General features: G+C 46.1%; 1 protein-coding gene across 2 annotated transcripts in view; it reads left to right on the forward strand.

Annotated features, from left to right (window-relative positions):
* The window catches only part of ALX4 (ALX homeobox 4), a 50646-nt gene that overhangs the window by 3299 nt on the left and 22998 nt on the right, over nucleotides 1-24349 (forward strand). For both annotated transcript variants that reach the window (XM_078863450.1, XM_078863451.1), the window contains exon 2: nucleotides 3982-4274. In XM_078863450.1, coding sequence (XP_078719576.1) covers nucleotides 3982-4274 — 293 coding nt within the window. The remainder of the gene's footprint in view (nucleotides 1-3981; nucleotides 4275-24349) is intronic.

Here is a 24349-nt window from a genome sequence, read left to right on the forward strand (position 1 = left end):
CACCACACACACGTAACACACACACCACTCACACACACGGAGCACACGCACACACCACTCACACATAGCACACACACCACTCACACACACACCACTCACACATCACTCACACACACACACCACTCACGCACGGAGCACACACACACCACTCACAACGCGCGTGCATTCTGTATGAATCACTGCCTCTTACACATGCCCCATCTCACTTGGCGTGTCATCTTCAGTCTAAGATGCACGGGTGTACAGAACCGGCGGTGGCGTGGTTTACGTTATTTTTTTGCGGCGAATGAATGGCTCGACATTTCTCAAGAGTGTCAAACAAAAACAGAGAAATCACGAGAGGCTCTTGCTTTCATTACAGACTTTCTTTCCAGCATTTTGGCGTAAGCGTGAGAGCCATCACCAAGCTCGGCCGACCGACTGATATTGTAACGCCATAGAGTTGATGACACAACTGGAATCTCGCAAAGGTGCATGTCGCGTGTTAGGTGATACGTATATATATATAAACACGTTCATGATATTAAGCGCGTATGTGTTCAGCGACTCAGCCTCAAATGAGTACCTGGTGCTGTGTGTAAACATCGCCACTGGGGAGACAAAGGTGGTCGGGAATAGTGCTGGCCACCCACCCCCTCGTGTGCCGTGCCGGACTTCATAGACGCACATGCCGTCACACCACCGTTCAGGCAACACGGGGAGGAGGGTAACTTCGTATTTGCGTTCCGCGCTCAGACAATACAAATGATAAACTGTGGGTGTATATGTAATACGCGAATTATACACCATACAGGACCTTGCTGCAACGTTATTTTGACGCATTACGCAGTCAACGGGCGAAGGTTATTTATGAAACTTGGGTTGCGATGGCAGGCGGGCAGAGCGGGAATTTTTATGTGCCGCTGAGCACTGAGATGCACCCACGACTGCGTTGAAAATCTGTCCCGAAGCAGTCGAGGCGTGAGTTTTTTTGTTGTTGTTGTCCGTGCTGTTGCCGAAGTTTCGCGTTTAAAAAAAATAAAACAACGAAGAGGCAATATTCCCAACGTAACATCGACGCGCCTGTGAAGAATACGATTTCTTATCGGGACACAGGAGGGGAGCGTGACGTTCAAACCTTCACAGTCAGCTACTCCGGCCACATGCGAGCGGTGTTCGAATTGAACATTTTCAATCGAGAACAGCAAACGCCCACCGTTGTTGTTGTTTTTTAGCGAGAGGTTAATGCGGTATCAGTCGTGATTGGGAACACTGGAATGGTCAAACGGGGTGGGTGGGGGGGAGACTAACATCGCTTTAATAGCGAATCTGCGTAAAGAGTGCCGCGCGCTGATGAATGAATCATCTTAGCTCAACAACGCAATGCGGAAGGACCCTCTTGCTCACCGAGTATTGAGACTCATTGAGGATTTCCCGTGTAAAATAATCCACAATAAGAATTGCAACAATAATCATTCACGTCTTATACATGTTGAACACGATACGCGCGTGTGTGTGTGTGTGTGCGTTCGTTCATTAATAGCGAGCAACTCGCTGTTTGCTTACATTGCACGGACGGCATTTAATTTCAAAATTCCGCCAAGCTTGTGCAATATTAATGTGTTTTTTATTTTCCCTCCGCTTAAACCGAACGCCTCCAAAAAAAACACGCATCCTGCGCTTGAGCTACTTAACGAGGTGGCGAGAGAAAGAGGGAGAGAGGTCTGCGCGTTTTACCCCCCCCCCTACCCCACCACCCTTCTAGCCACGCGAGCGATGGCAACATTTGTTAACCCCTTGGCTGAGACACTTTTCTCCAATGCGACCCCCTTCGCGACCTCCTCTGCCCCCGCCTGCCACTGAGTTGACACTGAACACGTCTCGACTGTCAGAGCCAGCCGCGGTCTCGTCACGTTAGCGCCACTTGTTATAGCAGCAGCAGTAGCAGTATCAGCAGCAGCAGTAGCAGCAGCAGTAACAGGGCCACGTGGTCCTGTCCCACGCGTCTTCTCACGTCGAGCACTCTCCAAAGGTCACTGTCACAAGCGGGGTCAGCAACTGCTGCTGCTGCTGATGATGATGATGATGAAGTGGCGATGATGAGACTCGTGACGATGAAATGTCTCTCGCCCTGAGCCCTTGTCAATCGCAGCATTGACACCGAACTTGCGCCACGAGCGAAGCTCTTCCGTCCTTTTTTTCAAATTTTCTTGCTGTGGATTTCACACCTGGTGATGATGATTGCTTGTGTTGCAGTCGAAACGTCGTTAGAATTTTTATTGTTTTATATTTATATTATTTTATTATTTCTCTTCTACGTGATGACTTTACCGAAATAACCAAGAATATGAATCCCTGCAGTCACGAAAGCTTTAAATAAAAAATCTCTTCCGTCGTGTTTCCACGTCGCACCGCGCGTTGTTCGAAGCGGCTTCGTGCGGTATTCGTTTCCACGTGTCGCGAAACGACGGCCATCACGACGAACACGACGCGGTACAACCACGAAAACACCACTCGAAGAGCCTTTTCAGCATCCACCGCGACAAGCCCAATCAGTCGCACGTAGCAGCAGCCACCAGTTGTCCGGCTTTGAGTGTGCGTGGTCATCGCCTGTGGAACAGCCTGCCAAGGGGATCTTGATGGCTTCAGCAATTATTAAGCGATTTTAAGTTCCATCTAAAAAGCTCACCTTTTAAAAACTTGCTTTTACTTAAGATTATTGTATAGTGTTCTTTTTTTAATACGTCCTTCGACAGCAATTTATTATAATGCAATTTTGTTTTGCATGGAAATTGCTTTTATTCTTCTTGTGATTTAATCTTTTTTGTTATTATATCTGTACAACACTTTGAATGGCATCCTTTGCAACGAAATAGCGCTATAGAAATAAAGGCTTGATTGATTGATTGTTGCCAAAATTAGATCGATATTCCCGCCACGCTCAACGAGTTAGAAGATCAGCGGCCCGTAACTCACTCGGAGCGGCCAACCGAGAAGCAACGAACGATTGCGACGCAGATTTGAGTGAAACGAAACGACGAACGCGTTTTGAATTCAGCAAATTCGTGGGTGACTTGGACCAGAGACGAGATGGGCGGTCGTTCCAGGACAGGGCAATACCAAGAAATAAGGAGGAAAACAATGAGGCTTGCATCCTGCAATCAATAACGGGGTAGTTGAACACAGCACGGACAAGAGGAAACGGCCAATCTTGTAGGAGTTGGCTGTTGTGGATATTTGCCCGGTTTGACCGTGTGTACGTATCCATCCATGCGTTCTGTTGTTTGCAATGCCGCATTCGAATTCATAACACCTGTAGGTCCGCACGCTGGCAAATTTGCGTAACCAACGAATTAATGGCTTGCTGATGAGCGCCAAGAACTCGCCACCGGTGAACAAGTCTGCCTTGTTGACTGCCGTTACCCGTGAATTATATAAAGAGCCTATTCCTGTTTTATCACCAGTGGACTGTGCAATCGTTGCCTCTCAGACGTAAGTAAATGTCCAGCTTACAACGTCTCTCCCCCCCACCCCACTCCCCCTCCTCTCGTGTCGCCTCTTCCTCCTCGCCACCACCACCACCACCACCTCAACCACCTCCACCACCACCACCTCAACCACCACCTCCACCTCAACCACCTCCACCACCTCCACCACCACCTCAACCACCTCCTCCACCACCACCTCAACCACCTCCACCACCTCCACCACCACCTTAACCACCTCCACCACCTCCACCACCTCCACCACCTCCACCACCACCACCTCGACCACCTCCACCACCACCTCAACCACCTCCACCACGTCCACCACCTCCACCACCACCACCTCCACCACCTCCACCACCACCACCTCAACCACCTCCACCACCACCTCAACCACCACCTCAACCACCTCCACCACCTCCACCTCCACCACCACCACCTCAACCACCTCCACCACCACCGCCACCACCTCAACCACCTCCACCACCACCTCAACCACCACCACCACCACCACCAGATCTCTCGGCCATGAACCAGTCGACAACGATGGACGCCTCCTCGTACCTGGCTCTCAAGCAGTCGTCGCTCAAGGATTCCCCGGACAAGTCGAGCGGCGAATCGGTGTCCGAGCGAGACGGAGGGGGGGGCGCGCCTGGCGTCAAGGCGGCCAAGAAGAGACGAAACCGCACCACCTTCACGAGCTACCAGCTCGAGGAGCTGGAGAAGGTCTTCCAGAAGACCCACTACCCGGACGTGTACGCACGAGAGCAGCTCGCATTGCGCACGGATCTCACGGAGGCGAGAGTGCAGGTAAGGGCACGGTGGGGGGCTGGGGGGCTAGGGGGCTGGGGTGGTGGGGGGCTGGGTGGGGATGCAATCGATGGAGGTAACGGGGAAAAGAAATTTGAATTCGAAAACTCGTTGGTGTTAAAGTTGCAGCTCTCTCTCCCCGTTGTGTGTGTGGGGGAGCTGACCACTCGGGTTCGATTCAAGCTTCACGGCCAACACCGGTGGCGATTATCTGAACCGGTCCTGGGCCTCCCCTAGGTTGACTCGGTCTCAAATGAGTACCTGGTGCTGTGTGCAACAACATCGCCACTGGGGAGACAAAGGCGGTCGGGCGTGGTGCTGGCCACGCACGCTCTCGTGTACCATGCCGGCCTTCATAGGTGCTGCTCGCTAACAGCACTTGCACCAAAGGTCTGTTAAGGCTATACGGGGGATCTTTGTCTTATCCTTGTGTTTCGGTTTGTTATCGCGTGGTTGTCCGACGTTTCGCTGCACATCGGACGTCAGTCGCGTTGAACAACGCGCAGTGAAACCCGCTAATATGTTCTAGATTTGAAGCTTTCGTGACTGCAAGGATTCATACTCCTAGGTTTTTCGGTAAAGTCACGTAGGTGAAAAATTAAAATTAATAAAAGTAAAATAAAAATAAAATAAAAATCACGACGTTTCGAATTTCTCTCACTCGATACAGCAATCGTGCTGTGACGGTTCCACCTGAAGACGGAGGCTTGTGTTGCCTCCGAAACGTCGTGATTTTTATTTTATTTTACTTTTATTAATTGTAATTTTTCACATACGTGGCTTTACCGAAAACACCGAGGAGTACTGCTAATATATGTCGGGCGTGGCGGGGGGGTGAGAGCTGTCTAGCAACAAACTCGGGAGCTTGAGCAGTCGTGATACTCGTCACTTTGTCAAGGGAGACCTGGGCCAGGCAGTGCAGGCACATGTGTAGGGGCCGTCCATAAATGACGTCACGCACCTAGGGGGGAGGGGGGGGGTCAGACATTTGTGACGATGTGTGACGAGGGGGGAGGGGGGTTGAGAAATGTGACTTCACATCAAAATGCGCAACTTTAAATAAATATAGAATTACATACTATTTTATATTAATATTATTTTATTATTTCCCTTCTACGTGACTTTACCGAAAGAACCAAGAATATAAATCCCTGCAGTCACGAAAGCTTTAAATCAATAAATATAGAATTGTTTATAACAACACTAATTGTTATAACAACACTCCTACAACATCAGAGTGCAGCGGCACGTTAAATACGCACTACAATGAAATAGTTTAAAGCGATTTGAAGCATGTTTTATTTTCAAAATGGAGTCATGGTTTGGGGGGGGGGCAGAGCTTTGTGACGTCATTTGAGGGGAGGTTTGACTTTTTGTGACGCCGTGTGACGAGGGGCGGGAGGGGTCAAAAATCGTCCAAAATCGCGTGACGTCATTTATGGACGACCCCTTTATCAAGGGAGACCTGCGTGTAGCAGTGCAGGTACATGTGTAACAATGTGACTGGCGACAACAATGAATGGTGGTAATACTAATGATGATAACTAAGCCTATAGCCATGTCCAAGGCAGTTTATCTGAAATATTCAATCGAAAATAATGACCCGCTCATGATTATTAATGAGGGGGTGGAGGCGGGGTCCACATGAGTGACGTCATTAGCTCCTGATTATTGATGAGGGAGGGAGCTCCATGTACAGTGACGTCATCCGCTCATGATAATTAATTAGGGGTGTGGCATGTGGAGTGACGTCACCCTCTCATGATTATTAATGAGTAGGGTGGTTGCCCCATGTTGGAGTGACGTCACCCTCTCATGATTATTAATGAGGAGGGTGGTTGCCCCATGTTGGAGTGACGTCACCCTCTCATGATTATTAATGAGGAGGGTGGTTGCCCCATGTTGGAGTGACGTCACCCTCTCATGATTATTAATGAGGAGGGTGGTTGCCCCATGTTGGAGTGACGTCACTAGCTCATGATTATTAATGAGGGGTGTGGCATGTGGAGTGACGTCACGCGCGGGACACGCACATTCTTGACTTATGATATTAGTAATTCAACAATTAACAATGATAATATTAATGGTGATGATGAGATGCCGCCGAATGGAAAGGGTACCCAGGATAAGTGTTTTTATCTTTTCTTATTGAATCATTGGTGATTTTATTTTTACATTCTGTTCAAATGCAATGGCTACGTACGGTGCGAAAGAAGTTCAACACAGAGGCTTTCGCAAACAATATCCATAATATAGTTAGATCGCGTAAATAGTAATACTGTATACATGTGTCGTAGGTAGTACACACATCACTGTAGTAGTACAGTAGTAGTACACACTGTAGTAGTAGTACACACTGTAGTAGTAGTAGTACACACTGTAGTAGTACACACTGTAGTAGTAGTAGTACACACTGTAGTAGTAGTACACACTGTAGTAGTAGTAGTACACACTGTAGTAGTAGTAGTACGCACTGTAGTAGTAGTAGTACACACTGTAGTAGTAGTAGTACACACTGTAGTAGTAGTAGTACACACTGTAGTAGTAGTAGTACGCACTGTAGTAGTAGTAGTACACACTGTAGTAGTAGTAGTACACACTGTAGTAGTAGCAGTACGCACTGTAGTAGTAGTACACACTGTAGTAGTAGTAGTACGCACTGTAGTAGTAGTAGTACACACTGTAGTAGTAGTAGTACACACTGTAGTAGTAGCAGTACGCACTGTAGTAGTAGTACACACTGTAGTAGTAGTAGTACGCACTGTAGTAGTAGTAGTACGCACTGTAGTAGTAGTACACACTGTAGTAGTAGTACGCACTGTAGTAGTAGTACACACAGTAGTAGTAGTACACACTGTAGTAGTAGTAGTACACACTGTAGTAGTAGTACGCACTGTAGTAGTAGTAGTACACACTGTAGTAGTACACACTGTAGTAGTAGTAGTACGCACTGTAGTAGTAGTAGTACGCACTGTAGTAGTAGTAGTACGCACTGTAGTAGTAGTACACACTGTAGTAGTAGTACACACTGTAGTAGTAGTAGTACGCACTGTAGTAGTAGTAGTACGCACTGTAGTAGTAGTACACACTGTAGTAGTAGTAGTACACACTGTAGTAGTAGTAGTACGCACTGTAGTAGTAGTAGTACGCACTGTAGTAGTAGTAGTACGCACTGTAGTAGTAGTACACACTGTAGTAGTAGTACACACTGTAGTAGTAGTAGTACGCACTGTAGTAGTAGTAGTACACACTGTAGTAGTAGTAGTACGCACTGTAGTAGTAGTACACACTGTAGTAGTAGTAGTACACACTGTAGTAGTAGTAGTACGCACTGTAGTAGTAGTAGTACGCACTGTAGTAGTAGTAGTACACACTGTAGTAGTACACACTGTAGTAGTAGTACACACTGTAGTAGTAGTACACACTGTAGTAGTAGTACACACTGTAGTAGTAGTAGTACACACTGTAGTAGTAGTAGTACGCACTGTAGTAGTAGTAGTACGCACTGTAGTAGTAGTACACACTGTAGTAGTAGTAGTACGCACTGTAGTAGTAGTACACACTGTAGTAGTAGTACACACTGTAGTAGTAGTACACACTGTAGTAGTACACACTGTAGTAGTAGTACACACTGTAGTAGTAGTACACACTGTAGTAGTAGTAATACACACTGTAGTAGTAGTAGTACACACTGTAGTAGTAGTAGTACACACTGTAGTAGTAGTAGTACACGTGATACTAGTAGTAGTAGTACACACTGTAGTAGTAGTACAGTGTAGTAGTAGTAGTACACACTGTAGTAGTACAGTGTAGTAGTAGTACACACTGTAGTAGTAGTACACACTGTAGTAGTAGTACAGGGTAGTAGTAGTACACACTGTAGTAGTAGTACAGGGTAGTAGTACACACTGTAGTAGTAGTAGTACACACTGTAGTAGTAGTACAGGGTAGTAGTAGTAGTACACACTGTAGTAGTACAGTGTAGTAGTAGTACACACTGTAGTAGTAGTACAGTGTAGTAGTAGTAAACCCTCTACCTGGGTTTATTTCCCGGTTCAACTCGGACGAACGCCCCTGGACAACGCCCCCCAGTGCTGGATTAGCTCATGCGGGGCCTGCAGCATATGACGTCATAAAGGGGCCCTAAATAAATAAAACACGTAAATATTAAAACACAAATGTTTAACTTGTATAGTAAAGTAATTGTATTTTTTCATTTGCTATACGGCCAGATAATACGACAAATCGCTAACCCTAAACACCCAGCCGTTCATAAAAGTCGAAGGCGGTATAGTACTATAGTAATAGAGCAAGTGCAGAATCAATTGATCGCTCGAAAGTATTTAGCGCGGGGCCCTTGAAAGTGCGGGGCCCGTAGCCACGACATATGTAGCTGCTTGTGCTACTAGGATGATAATCCAGGTAGGAACAACAGGTTCCACACTGCCCACCAGGGATTATTTGTCTGTCGTGCACCAATGCGCTGTCCAACCAAGTTGCTACCTGGCCACTCTGAAGGAACCATAATTATCCGGCACTTTAGCTATCCTATCTTAATCTCGCTCCTTCGCGACGTCAATCGAGTCACATGCAGTTTGCGTGAACATCATCAGCACACGGAGAGACAAAGGCGGCCGGGCGTGGTGTTGGCCACCCACCCCCTCGTGTGTCGTGCCGGCCTCTATAGGTGCCACTCGCTAACAACACTTGCCCCGACAGTCTGTGAAGGCTACCCGGGGGATCTTTGTATAGGAAGCAGCTATGGACGTGGACATTGACGTCGGATCAATGGAAATGTCTCGTGCGGTGTGGAGATGCCATGACCAAGCAAGGGTGGCACAGTCGGGTTTTTTTACAATCGGGTTTAATTGTCTTTTTATATTAAACCCGATCATCTGAGATTGGGAGAAATCCGGTTTAATTGGTTCTAATTGCAGAACCGCACTTCTCAACGATGGGCTTCATCCATTCCAAGCTAAGGAACTCACTGGCACCCACGATTGTGGAGTGTTCATCAAGACCAACCTGCCCGCCGCATTATACGACTTTTTTACACCTGATGAAGGCAGCGTGTGTTGCCTCCGAAACGTCGTGATTTATTATTTTATTTCTATTATTTTAAATATTTTTATTTATTTATTTATTCCTACGTGACTTTACCGAAAAAAACCTAAGAGTATGAATCCTTGCAGTCACGACAGCTTCAAATCTACAATTCTACGACTACCCCGTGCCCGACGGCCCCCCCGAGTACGATAGCAGCACCGACGAGGAAGCAGCCTAAGCCTTGGATCAGAGTTTCGTATTCATTAAACCAAGTTTTAATTCCCCCAAATCGGGTTTAATTGTATTAAAGAAAAAACCCGATGCCTGCCGCTGGAAAAATTGGGTTTTTTCCACCCATGGTAGATGCAGTTTCGTCTTTGTGCGTTCATGTATCGGTCGTTGTCGATATATTTACGTGGTCACATTCGTGTGCACATGCGTCAGCTTGCACGCTGTGTTCGCCAACACGCGTACTGGCTCTCGATATGTAGAGAGTGGACCTCAGTACTTCTAAGCAATGCGTTGATATGTTCAGCAGTGGATGTGAGCAAGAGGCTGCTGCTGTGTAGGTTTCGCCTTGATAAGGAGTCATCGGCGAGCCAGAACCAACTACAAGCTACAATGTCGTAGGCAAGGAGGCGACTGCTAGGCAGTGATAAGAACAGGAACAGCAGAAGTACAACCACTTGTTTACATGGCTATGTGAACATAACGCACAAGGCCTTCACTCAGCAGTGGATTGATAAAGCTGCACATTTGTGTTATTGGTATTTACTCAGTACAGTCTTATTGAGTCTCAACTATTTATTTTTCTCAGGAAGGTCCCGCATTGGGGATGCAGCATGTGTATATATATATATGTCTAGGTGTGTAAGGGAATTCCACATTCCAACGACGGGGCCAGTCCATCCATAGGACGGCCACCGCTGATTTCCCACAATGGACTGCGTTATGATAGTTTATTTTTGGATTTTACAACAAATTTAAATACAAGTCCCTTCTTTAGAGTGAATGTTTTAGTGGCATGCTCTATATGTCTTAAACAAAATAAATACAAACATAAGCAAGCTTTGACAACCCATCACGGCCTTCCTGCAGTGCATCATTTTACCAGCGTGGCTTCAAGACAAGCAAACTCTGAATCGGTTTCGACATGCAACTTCTCATCAGCAGTGTCAGGCTTGTATGTGTTTCTTTTTAGGTTTTTTTTTCATAAAGCTCCCTGAAAATTTCTAAATAATACGTCGTCTATCATGTTGTAAATACAAAAGCACCATAGATTGTGTTCTGTCTTTGTGTGGAGCATACAAGCATTGCCCCTCCCCGTGTAGCCTTAACAGACTGCTGGGGCAAGTGCTGTTAGCGAGCACCTATGAAGGCCGGCACGGTACACGACGGGGTGGGTGGCCAGCACCACGCCCGACCGCCTTTGTCTCCCTAGTGGAGATGATTCGAGGCTGAGTCGACCTTCGGGGAAGCCCAAGACCGGTTCAGATAATCGTCACCGGTGTTGGCCGTGAGCGGGCATAGAACTCGGGTCGACGGGTTTGTAGCGCATTATATACACACACAAAGATACAAAGATCCCCCGTATAGCCTTAACAGACTGTAGGGGCAAGTGCTGTTAGCGAGCACCTATGAAGGCCGGAACGGTACACGAGGGGGTGAGTGGCCAGCACCACGCCCGACCGCCTTTGTCTCCCTAGTGGCGATGTTTACACACCGCACCAGGTACTCATTTGAGGCTGAGTCGACCTAGGAGAGGCCCAGGACCGGTTCAGATAATCGTCACTGGTGTTTGCCGTGAGCGGGAATCGAACTCGGGTGGCCAGGTCCGTAGTGCAGCGCGCTAACCACTACACTACCACTCCCCACACACAAACACACAAACACATTTACATGGGTAGATGCTATTCGATGGCTCGAGACTGTTTTGACCCTCCTGCCCCGTCTCTCTCCACTTTCTTTCAGCCCAAATGTCAACTTTGGGTGGCAAAGTTGGGATTGGCAGGCGCGTGGCTTAAAATCCATCGCTATTCAATGGCAGAAAATATTATTACATTTCTAGATTATGGAGCTTTCGTGACTGCAAGGATTCATACTCTTAGGTTTTTTCGGTAAAGTCACGTAAAATTAAAAAAAATAATAAATGAAAATACATCAATTAAATCACGACGTTTCGGAGGCAACACAAGCTTCCTTCATCAGGTGTACAAAGGCACAGCAGTTATTTTGCTGTGCCTTTTTACACCTGATGAAGGAAGCTTGTGTTGCCTTCGAAACGTCGTGATTTAATTGATTTATTTTAATTTATTATTATTATTTCATTTTTATTTTTACCGACGTGACTTTACCGAAAAAAAAACGAAGAGTATTATTACATTTGTATCCGTAAATGAGTTACTATCTGTTTTGAATATGAATAGCTACTCGTACACGTAACTGTTATAAATTGCATATGCCGGTTTATCTTTGAACAAACTAGCATGTTTTTATATATATATATACGTATGATTTAAAAGCTCGTCTGAATTACTCAGGTAATCTTTGCCTATATGTCACGACATGCCACTGACGGCCACAACAAACAGTATACCATGTGACTATATTCCACATGTAAACACACTAAATACAGCGATGGTCTTCATTGCGCAGTTAAACAATGCGTGCGCCTTCCGTGAAGAGCACACCTACAACACACTCGTTATTTGGATATGTCCGCGGTGTGCAACGCTGCTAGTTTTACGATGTGATGGAGCGATGGCGTGGTAGGAGCAGCACTGCTCTAGGAGCCCGGAAACCTGAGTTGGATTCCCGGTCACCACCACCACGAACATTCGTAGCGAGTGTCGTGTGAGCCAAACCCTCGAGGCCCAACGTTGCACTGACCAGTGTGAATTATGGTCAATCAACCTCCTCCCCACACACTATCGACAAAGACGCTGTTGATTATTATTATTATGATCACCATCGATACCCCTTCTGTTTCTATTATATATAAGTATATATTGATACATTTACGCTGAGATTTACGCAGTGAGCAACTTTGTTATTAAGACCAAGAACGCACTTTTTTTTGTATCACGCCTGTTGTTACTCAGTACCATTTCAGCATCTCACCATTTGGACCTAACTGCAACTATATCACATCGATAATCATACACATATATTATACGTTGCATAATTCTCCGACATCAGAACGTTTGCATTTGTTCAATATGACTCTTGCACAGATAATGAGCGCCACGGTGTCTAGGAGATGTTAACTACCTCGCCTGGTATACAGGAGGTCGTGGGTTCCATCCCGACCCTGACGCCTGCTGCTGCTGCTGTATATTTGGAGTTTGCGTGTCTCTCTCTCTCATCATCATCACGGTGTCTAGGAGATGTTAACTACCTCGCTTGGTATACAGGAGGTCGTGGGTTCCATCCCGACCCTGACGCCTGCTGCTGCTGCTGTATATTTGGAGTTTGCGTGTCTCTCTCTCTCATCATCATCACGGTGTCTAGGAGATGTTAACTACCTCGCTTGGTATACAGGAGGTCGTGGGTTCCATCCCGACCCTGACGCCTGCTGCTGCTGTATATTTGGAGTTTGCGTGTCTCTCTCTCTCATCATCATCACGGTGTCAATGAGATGTTAACTACCTCGCCTGGTATACAGGAGGTCGTGGGTTCGATCCCGACCCTGACGCCTGCTGCTGCTGTATATTTGGAGTTTGCGTGTCTCTCTCTCTCATCATCATCACGGTGGATATGAGATGTTAACTACCTCACCCTGGTATACAGGAGGTCGTGGGTTCCATCCCGACCCTGACGCCTGCTGCTGCTGTATATTTGTAGTTCGCGTGTTCTCCCCGTGGTCGCGGAGGGGTTTTTTTTCCGGGTCCTCCGGTTTTTCCCTCCACGTTTAGAATCAACGTCACGCGTTTCGAGTATTTGGCTGCTATACATTTCCACGTGATGAGCTCCTTCGTTGAGCTTTCATCAGTTGTTTTTTTCCACGCCTCTGATGATATTTTCAATACATGTCTTCAAGTCCCATGTTGCTTTCGCTTCTCCCTGCTCACATCACCCATGTTTGTTACTACTCATACAAGTCTCCCCTCTGTCTTATCCGAACGGCCCGGACTCTCTCCCTCCCTCTCTCTCCTGTGGTCGCAATACTGCTGCGTAATTGTTCAGCGCTTAATGAATTGTTTTTGAAAGACGCCGTATAAAGCTAATTTATTTGGCTTTCTGGCACTGGCTTTATACACGTGCTCATGCAACGACATCGTCTTACGCTATCGCTTGCCAATCATCACCGACTGCTGCCAGTTTAAACCCACGCGTATTGCATATGTCTAAAATAACAATGATGATTGCAACTGAACGCTATGACGTTTGTTCCTATCGGACACGCGATGTTCCACGCAGAGCCGCTGTGTTGTGCGTAGGGAGAGAGAGAGAACCCCCACGCTCATTGCAGCGTTAACGCAATGAGTAGGAATATGCACACATACATCGAGCAATGCAGACATTACCAAGCTCGCATGAGCACAGCACTAACAGCACACGCAGAGTGTGCATGGCAACAATGTCGCGTGGTTTTTTTTGGGGTTTTAATTGAAAAACAATTAAAAGACGGACTGACGTCATGGGCGCGTGTAGGTTAGCCTTTCCACAAAGACAAAGATCCCCCGAATAGCCTTGAACAGACTGTTGGGACCCTTTCCACAAAGACAATGATCCCCCGAATAGCCTTGAACAGACTGTTGGGACACTTGCCACAAAGACAAAGATCCCCCGAATAGCCTTGAACAGACTGTTGGGACACTTGCCACAAAGACAAAGATCCCCCGAATAGCCTTGAACAGACTGTTGGGGCTCTTGTCACAAAGACAAAGATCCCCCGAATAGCCTTGAACAGACTGTTGGGGCAAAGTGCTGTGAGTGAGTAGCACCGATGCAGGCCGACACGGCACACGAGGGTATATCTGGTGCGGTGTGTATAACATCATCACCACTGGTGATTATGGTATACACACCGCACAAGATACTCATTTGCGGCTGAGTCGACCCAAGGGAGGCCCGGGACCGGTTCAGATATTGCCACTGTTATTAGCAAGGTTGGCTACGTACGGCGCGAAAGAAGCCCAACATGCACACAAAAATGGTCGTGAGCGGGAGTAGAAATTCGGGTCGCCGGGGTTCGTAGCGCAGTGCGCTAACCGCTGCACCACCGCTCCCCGCTGCACACGCGATATGGGGGTGGTGGTGGTGGTGTGTGGACATCGTGACAGCGTTGGCTACCATGACGCACGCTTTTGTTCGTGATGCGCGCTCACGTGTCGACCGTATCTGTAACACGCCGGGTCGACATTTCGGGGATGGTTGTACATCAGCCGACGATGAGCTGTTGACGTGTGCGAGTAAAAGTCACCCACCCACCAATTAATGCCAAACGTTATCGACGTTTCGAGTTGGGTAGAAATAAAGCAGCCGCTGGCGTGGTTTTTTTAAATAAGCTTCGGTCGAGCAGGCGACCGATCGTAGACGGGACGCTTACGAGGATGATGATGATTTTGTTTTTTTTATCTGCGAAGCTGCGTTGGCGGCGGTGCACGAGGCACGGTTAACGAAACCACCCAAAAACACATTCGTCAATAACGCCGTGGCCTTAAAATGAACCCGCACACACACACACATATATATATATACATTTACGAGGCGACGTTTCGGACGATGGCCCTTCTGCGGTGCATAGGAGGAAGAGAATGGAGGGCGACAGTGCGCACAGAGCAATGCCGAGCGGGTTCGACTACGACGGTTGTCATCAGGAGTCGGGACGCCGAGCTTAATTGCATATTAAACCTCGCCTACCTCCGATTGCCTCGCGATATTATATCGTAGTAATAACCGGATTATAAGACGCACTTTTCCCTTTATACCGCACCCGCCCCTCCTTTGTACATTTAAAACAAACGCTTTGGGTGCGTCTGATAATCCGATAGTTGTGTGCGCGCAAACTAGATTTGGTTATAACCTAGTATTAGTTAGACTTATACCTTTAGTATAGTTAGACTTGTAAAGCACTTATTTAAGATTTAAAATTCCTATATGTTGAATGTATGCACCTTCCGGCCAAAGTAAATTCCTTGTCTGTGCGAACTTTCATGGCGAATAAAACTCTTTCTGATTCTGATTCTTTCTGATTCTGAAGCTTATGGGCACCGGGTGCACGTTACTGGTGAGACTTCCTCCCCGGAGCGTTTAACAATCCTGAGATCACGGTAACGGCGACGTGGAACGAAAAAGAGGAATCTCTGATTCCTTCTGCTCAGTAAGGGGCGGCTCTCAAACTCCCGCAATCCACGCGTTAGTCAATCAGTCGGCATACAGAGTAGGGCCAATCTTTTACACCATTGGAACCTCATTTGCCAGTAAAAAATATGATAATTGGTTTTTTACCCTTCTATCTGGCAACAAAACTGACACCTTTTTTTACTAGGAGTCATGTTTGCATAGACCACAATACCTGCAGTCATAATGCAAACAAAAAACATAACTCTGATAATGTATGCACTGTCCTTGAAGTTGATTGGTCCACACCCGAGACAGCTTTCCTAAGAGCCTAGTCTCACATGGTGTTGGACCAGATGACGCCAAAAGGCGAACAACTCATTTTTGCATACATTATCAGAGTTATGTTTTTTGTTTGCATTATGACTGCAGGTATTGTGGTCTATGCAAACATGACTCCTTGTAAAAAAAGGTGTCAGTTTTGTTGCCAGATAGAAGGGTAAAAAAACAATGATCAGGGCCAATCTTCTCATTATTCTTCTTTCGTACGGCCGCTGATGTCGACGCAGAGCAACGAGTACGATTTCACATTCAGGTGGTCAAAGGTAGCAGACATCCGCGTCGGCAGTCGCGGTGTGTACAGCTGTGATTGTATCAACTTCGTATTTGTGGATCGGGGCATCGCGTCTGTCATACGGCTGTACGGTGTGTTCTGGATGGCCTCAGTCGCACGCCGCTGTAGAGTTTTTAATCTGCTATTTGTGCATCAGATGGTTTGTGAGGACGTGGTTTAGGGTGGACCGTGAGCTCCGTGAAAGATCAAACCGAGCGATATTTCACGAAGGTGTGTTGTGAGTTCTTTTGAACTCCATTCAGCTCGACCAAGCTTCACCGTAGTTGAACTCGCATCGCTTAAAGGTTACCCAGGACCAATGCACATCACTGGTGTCGGGCGTCGACGCATAATCACACAACGTACGCAATGAATACCCGAGCAGTGAATCTGCAGACGAAATATCGATTCGAAACCAAATCGTGCGTGGAACCAATCAAGGGTACGAGAAGGCGGGTGGCCGGGATTTAAAAAAACGGTGGCATTCTTGTTACCTCCGTTGTTAACTGCAGGCAAAGGCAAACATTCGTGTGCAGATATCACGCGCAGAATTGCTGCGACGCTTTTGTGTCGCGATTGTTCCACGGGAGGTGACGTCTCGCAAGGATTCGGCATCGGCGACTGAGTGTTTTTGAGAAAGTGGTTAAGCACATATCATCGGCGGTTGCTCATCGACCCACGATAAGACACACAGGCTGTGTCCACTATATGATAGACACACACGCGCAGACACACGCACACGTGTGTGTACGTGCGCGTGTCGCTCAAATGTGCCGGAGGGGTGGGCGGAGTGGATTTGTTAAGCACCGTGCCCGCTGTTAACGCAGCGACCTGAGTTCGATACCCAAGCCAGGGCTAATATCAGGGGGTAAGTTACATCGGAACTCTGCACCAGTCCCTGCCAAACACCGCCGCCCCCCGATCACCAAATTCACCCACCCCCCCCCCCTCCCAATGACCAGCGTGGTGAAGTATGGTCAAATAACCTGAATCATAAAACGCACCCCTGCCGTCTACTTTAAATACAGGGGGAAAGGAAAGTGCGTTTGATAAGCCGGGGAATATATTATTACGTTTTTTTCCACTTGTAATGTGAACTCGTGATATATATACATCCTCCATCGGAGAATTGGCAGAAAGTCCCTAAACCCCTTCATCTCAGTTCAGTCTGAAATGTGTGGGACATGCGGTATATGGACTTCCCGCCCACAGCGTTAATTTAACATTTAAATTCAGGTTAACTCTTCAGGCAAATTAAAGTGTCTCTTTTTTCCGAATCAGGTAACAGCTTCAAACTGCATTTGAATTAAGAAAAACAATTTATTGGCGAACTTGGAAAGGTCGGCGATATTGGGCAATGGAGAATAATATATTTTGAAGGTAAAAAAAAAAATCTCCTGTCCTGGATAATTCATCACGGACCCCACAAGCAACATGAGAATGCGTTGCGCATTCAGCTTATTCACGTCGTTAACCATATCCAGGCGAATCGGTGCCAAGCCTACATTGTATTGCTTCTAAAGCAATTCTTATGAATGCGTTCATAGCAAAGCAACAGCCGTTTAAACAACCTAGCCGTATTCTCCCGCATTATAAGACGCGTTATCCCTCTCCTGTATTTAAAGCCAAAACTGTGTGTGTGGGCCGCGGGTGAGTGCGTCTTATAATTCGGTAGGGGCATGCGTGTTTGCGTGACCAGATTGATGCGCATTAATTGACACCGGGCACACGTGTTGGTGTGCGTCTCTTCCTCTCTGGAGCGGCTTACACAGCAGTCGCGCAGTACAAAACTGACTTCCGTGGCGTTGCGAATGAAATATGTAAATGTACCATTGTCGGAGATTTAAATAAATGTTTTACACGGCGCAGAGCAGTGCGCGTTGAATGCTAGTCTATAATAAACTCCATAAACACACAACCTGCACGCGAATTATTGCAAGTTAAATGTAGTGAGCGATTTTATTAGCGCTTGTAAATTGCTTAACATCGGGATGAATTTCATTCACACATTAATCGGCTTTAGAATCAAAGGTGCAAATGCACTTTCACATGGGTACATGTAAATATATATGCAGTACCCAGTAGAGCGTTGCGTTATTGAGATCATTTCATTGATGAGTTAAATACAATTGCTTGTTTGAACTGCGAGCACTGCAAGACCACAAAGGACACAAACGCAGCACGTGCATCCATAACATCGCTCTCGAAGGAAAACGTATGCTGTGTACGGTAATAGGCGACGTTTCGGGAAGTGACCCTTTGTTAATCTATTCTTTGGTTCTTTTCGGTTAAGTCACGTCTAAAAATAAAATAATAAATTAAAATAAAATAACATATTACGACGTTTTAATTTATTATTTTATTTTTAGACGTGACTTAACCGAAAAGAACCAAAGAATAATTCCTGCAGTCACGAAAGCTCCTAAATTAACCTTTGTTAATCTCTCTGCTGTTAAAGACTACTGCCCCAAACGTATATGTATAGCCTTTCATGGCAGTGTTATTGACTCGTGCGTTACAATTTTTCTTTGCATGTATATTCAAAATGCCCTCTTAATATATACGCAATGGTTATATGGTTGTATCCAATTTCAAAATAATAAAAAAAACATTGGATAAATATAAACTAAATAAATACAAACACTCAATACGGTACAATTACATTTTATTTTAAACCATATATATTTATGAATACATCTAAACCACATTTTTTCAGGTTTTAAAATAGCATGACACAGGCTTTATATAATGATATGCAGACTATGTTAAACATAGTGCGGTTAGGCTCATTTACGGAATGCGCTTTGCTGTGACTTGACACGTGCTTATGGCGAGGAATCGAGTCTTGGAGTGACCCAGGCACGCACATTAAGCCAGACGAACGGCCACAGTCAATCTTGCGTAAACTTGAAACTCACACCAAATTATGAGCGCTAATAAATCAAAACACACGGGGAATATTGCTTTACTTTCAAGGACCCCGGTCGCTGCGTTGAGTGCCCACGTGATTTATGTAGAGCCCGGCCGCGCAAAGCTTTGAAAATGGACAAAGTTACCCCGTATAGGCTGAACAGACTTTTGGGGCAAGCGCTGTTCATGAGCATCGATGAAAGGCCGGCAGGGCACACGAGGAGGTTTGGTGGCCAGAACCAAGCCAGGCCGCTTTTGTCTCCCTATTGGCGATGTTTACACACCGCACCAGGCACTCATTTGATGTCGAACCGGTTCAGATAATCGTCGATGGTGTTGGCTGAACCGTGAGCAGGAATCCAACTCGAATCGCCGGGTTCGTAGCGCTGCGCGCACGGACGCACATCCACAGCAAGAATCGCACACACCTTGGGATGTTGACGGGAAAGATAATGGACTGGGTGTGCATGGGGACGAATACAACGGCAGACAATGATCCCAGCCACGAATTTCAACACGGGGTTTTTGTAGCAGTAAGTCCGCTTTGCTTTTGTTACTATATCTATACGTGTGTGTTATTTACGTGATGAGAGTGTGTTCGTTTCAGCGACAGAAATAGCGCTCGCTGTTAATGCACGCGCATTACGCTGTGTGGATATACTATTATAAATGTTAATACAGGCATCTTAATATGAATAGTGTACAGCTCTTCTCAATCCACTGCTGGATGAAGGCATCGCCCACACTGTGTTAGGAAAGGGGGGGGGGGTGCAGGGGGTTGACCATACTTCACCATGCTAGTCAGGGCGGATTGGTGACCGGCGAAACCCCGGACTGGTGCAGATATCGTTCGGCCACTGATGTCAGCCGTGCCTGGGAATCGAACGCAGGTTGACGAGTTCGTATAGGCACCAGCCTGCCGTACGCACACGAAGCATTGCTGCACATAATATCATAACATCTCACTCTGAGTTTGACAAACGATAAATAAAACACAGCGCACGTATGTACGGCAGCAATACATTTGAATAGCAATGTTACTTGTACAGCAATTGATATTGTAATTGATTCAGAACCCCTACCACCGTAAAATATCATGTAAGACAAACGCATTTGCACGTAATGGTTGCAAGCAATAATGAGACAACAATCTCCCCTCCTCCTCATCCTCATTCCCTATAGCCGTAGAGACTCGCGGGGCACATGTTGTGAGCAAGCACCCATGGAAGACCGACACGGCGCACGAGACGGTGCGATGTGGCCACGCGTTGGAGTGTGTGCACGTTGAACTTTTTTCGCACCGTACGTAGCAGCCAACCGTGCGGTCACAGCACGCCAGCCTTGGTTTCCCCGCAGCCGATGTCATGAGCGCACCCCAACCAAGTGCTTATTTGAGGCCCGAGTCGATGTTAGATTTAACAACAACAACAATTTTTGATTTAAAGCTTTCGTGACTGCAGTGATTCATATTCTTGGTTCTTTCGGTAAAGTCACGTAGAAGGGAAATGATAAAGTAATATAAATATAAAACAATAAAAAAAAATTCACGACGTTTCGACTGCAACACAAGCAATCGTCATCAGGTGTGAAATCCACAGCAAGAAAATAAATAAAAATAAAAATTTCTTGCTGTGGATTTGACACCTGATGATGATTGTTTGTGTCGCAGTCGAAACGTCTTGAGAATTTTTATTTGTTATATTTATATTATTTTATTATTTCCCTTCTATGTGACTTTACCGAAAGAACCAATAATAACAACAACAATAACAACACAACCCAGGACAACTTCTTTGTCGCTTAAGCAACAACACTTGGGATGTCCGGGTTTTGTACCCCAGCGCGCAACCTGTTGAACCACCCGCTTTCCACGTATTGCATATATATAGAGAGAGAGTGTAGATACACGTAGGCTCGCATGCATTATCCACTATACAGACACGTGGCCTCTAAATACAACATCACGTATAAACTATAATCAACCGAGACTGCCCTCAACCGCAAACACAAAATATGCCAAGAATTACTGAAAGTTCGGCACGGAGACGCCGCCGTTGTGTCGATATTGTTACCCCCGGCTTCGAGTGAGAGCACGGATTGAGACGTAGAATTGCGTGGCACCCTGCAAAGGTTCCAGGCTCAGGTTCGCACCCGGGCGATGTCCCACGTTCAAGTGTAACAATCATCATCGTAATCCGTGGTCTGTCCACTGCTGGATGAAGGCTTTCCCCAAGGCGCCGCCACGTCTCGCGATCTTGCGATGTAATGATCCGGCAGCAACTGCACACGAACTGATTTTCATCGCTCCATCTCCTCCACGGTCGTACTCTCGGACGCGTTCCGTTAATTACACGCCTGTTGAACTTCATTCGCACCGTACGTAGCCAACCGTGCTAATCGGAGGTGGAATGTCAGAGCATATATATATATAAAATATATATATAGATTTTGGTTTTCCGTGTTCCCACTCATTAAAGTAAAACATTGTTTAAGTCCATAAACCGATAATTATCTCGGCAATGACATTTATTGAATGAAGCAAACTCTGGCCACAGGTTTCCACCTTCTGGTTCTCATCAAATAGAGTCGGGCTTGTTGAACAAACGCCCGAGACGTTTAGAGTTGGCAAGGGCACTCCATGTGTAACAATGTGACCCACCCGTTCATCGCGGAGAGCCAGTTGAGTAACGCACGTCGCCCATAGACTTCGTACACTCGACTGTCTCGCCTGGAGCACTGCTGCTGAGCCAACTTGCAAGACTCCACATGCAAGAGGATAAACTAACTGGCTTCGACACATCGTGTGAGCGGGGCACGATGTCTCTACAGCGCGCGAGAGCATTGTATTCTACAAGTATGCAGCGCGCGTCCACACATATATCATCTGAGCTACGTGCGTTGATGATCTGTAATTAGCCGGCATTTGTCAATCCGTGGCTGGATTGAGTGTTGGCCGAGGGGGGTAGTTTGGCCATACTTCACCACGCTTGTCAGTGTGGGTTGTGCTGAAGACAGGGGGGTATGTTCAGATAGCTATAACTCACAATTCATGTCAGACGTGGCCGAAAATGGAACTCAGGCCGCTGGGTTGATAGGGCAGGCAAAGCGTTGACCACCCCGTGTGTGCAAACGGAATCAGACGGTGGCCGCCTCGGGCTTTAACAAAGCAGACGCACGTTAAAGAACGTCTGATCAAGGCGGCATGGGATGAACTGTGTCCTGCAGCCGCCTGGCAGACAAAGAGCGATGTGAGAAATACAATCTTTTAAAAATACAATATTAAAAAAAAGTTATTGGCGATGCTGCATGAGCACAAACTAACAAAACAAAGTCAACACACGAGTCAAAAACAATGTGCTGTGAAGAAGAGGCATGGCCCGAAACATCGCTGATTACATTACATGTTTTTTTTAAAGACATTGCTATTGACAAATGCATTGAGTAAATAAATATTCGGCTCGTCTATATAAAGCGTGCATACGAGTTACAAGTGAAAGCGTTGATAACACTGGTCAACACACTTTTTCTGGCATAAGGTAATCCAACTGTTTTAATGTAATGTTGGGGTGCTGATTCCAAATCTGGCATCAGTTTTTGTCTATCACATCAGGTTTTTGAGATATCAAATATTGCATTTTCAATGAAAACTGCAGAAGAAAATTATTAAATAAATGTAGATATCTACATAAAATGATATTATAAACACACTATCCTAAAAATACAGCACCATATTTTAACACTAAAGCAGTCACTGACTCGCAACAACTTGCAATCATAAGTGACAGCTAATTTCCGGTAAAATCAATGAAAATGGGGTATGCCGATAGCATAAAAATGAGATGTGATAGAGCAAATCTGAGATCAGATTTGGAATCAGCACCCTGAAATTAGTCTAAAACAGCTGCAAAAGTCCAGTCCAGAAAAAAATGTTGTTGTTGTTGACCAGTGTAATATGCGTATCGATCAATACATTAATTATCCATTTATTCACATGGCCCATTTGCTTATTAATTATTGAGGTTTGCTTGTAAGTCTATTGTATATGTGTGTATTCGTAGATTTATATACGTAACTATTATCCTCTGTCTACAACCACGTACAATGAGTTGTCGACACACAATGCCGCAGACGTGAATCGTGGATTAAGAGATGAAGCAAAGCCATGAAGACCAAGTTGTCGCATCACGTGCAACGTTCACGTGCACAAGGTGGAATATAAAGTGACAAAATACGTGTCGAGATGAACACACGCGTATCAACGGTAACAGAATTACAGCACGGGACGGAATCTGACTGCGGTGAAAGTTAACGTATGTGCATCATCTATAATCTATATAGACTATAGAGGGACGTTTTAATATTCTCGCTCACACGGTAGTAGTTGGGAGCAAGGTGTAAGATCCAATTTAATTAATATATATCTTACCTGTGTGTGTATATATATCCAACCTCCAACATATCCCACCTTAGTAATTCCGTTGCCGCTAAATCTCCTGATATACCTGGGTTGAGATTTAGCGTGTTCTGTCTGAGATTGATTTAACCATACATCAAATCACGAAACATGTCACGCATCGATTGTACATCACACACACACCCGATTCTAGATGCGCACGTATAGCAATGTCTAATATCCTACACACTGGATGAGTGCACATTTATATTTGCATTCTCTATGAATTTAAATACCGCAGTTATACAATTCACACTCCTAGATGCCATCTCATACTACTTACGACACGTATGCCATATGCCCAAATCACCCGATGTGTGCAATCTCGACAAATCCTAGAGAAAACTAAGCAGTGTTGAGCCGAGATATTGCTTTTATATGGATGACCACAAATCGGCTGTCACATGACAGTCTATGGACATGAATTGTTGTACTGTGCTTGTATGCGTCTGTTGTACTGACCATCGTGGTCAATGACAGCACTTGTCCCGACAGCCTATCACAGGCTGCTAAAGAGCAGCACTTATGAAGACGGGCACGGCACGATGGGGTGGGTTAGCCAGCTCCACGCCCGGCCGCCTTTATCTCTCCAGGGCTAATGTTTACGCACCGCCGTAGATACTAATTCGTCACTGGTGTTGGCCGTGAGTGGGAATCGAACCCGGGTCGCCGCGTTCGTAGCTCAGCGCGCTAACCGCTACACCACCGCTCATACATACGTACACACGCGCGCGCATGCAAACTGTATAATGAGCGCACACACACACA

Source organism: Lampetra fluviatilis, chromosome 16 (assembly GCF_964198595.1).
Source record: "Lampetra fluviatilis chromosome 16, kcLamFluv1.1, whole genome shotgun sequence".
NCBI classification, from domain to species: Eukaryota; Metazoa; Chordata; class Hyperoartia; order Petromyzontiformes; family Petromyzontidae; genus Lampetra; species Lampetra fluviatilis.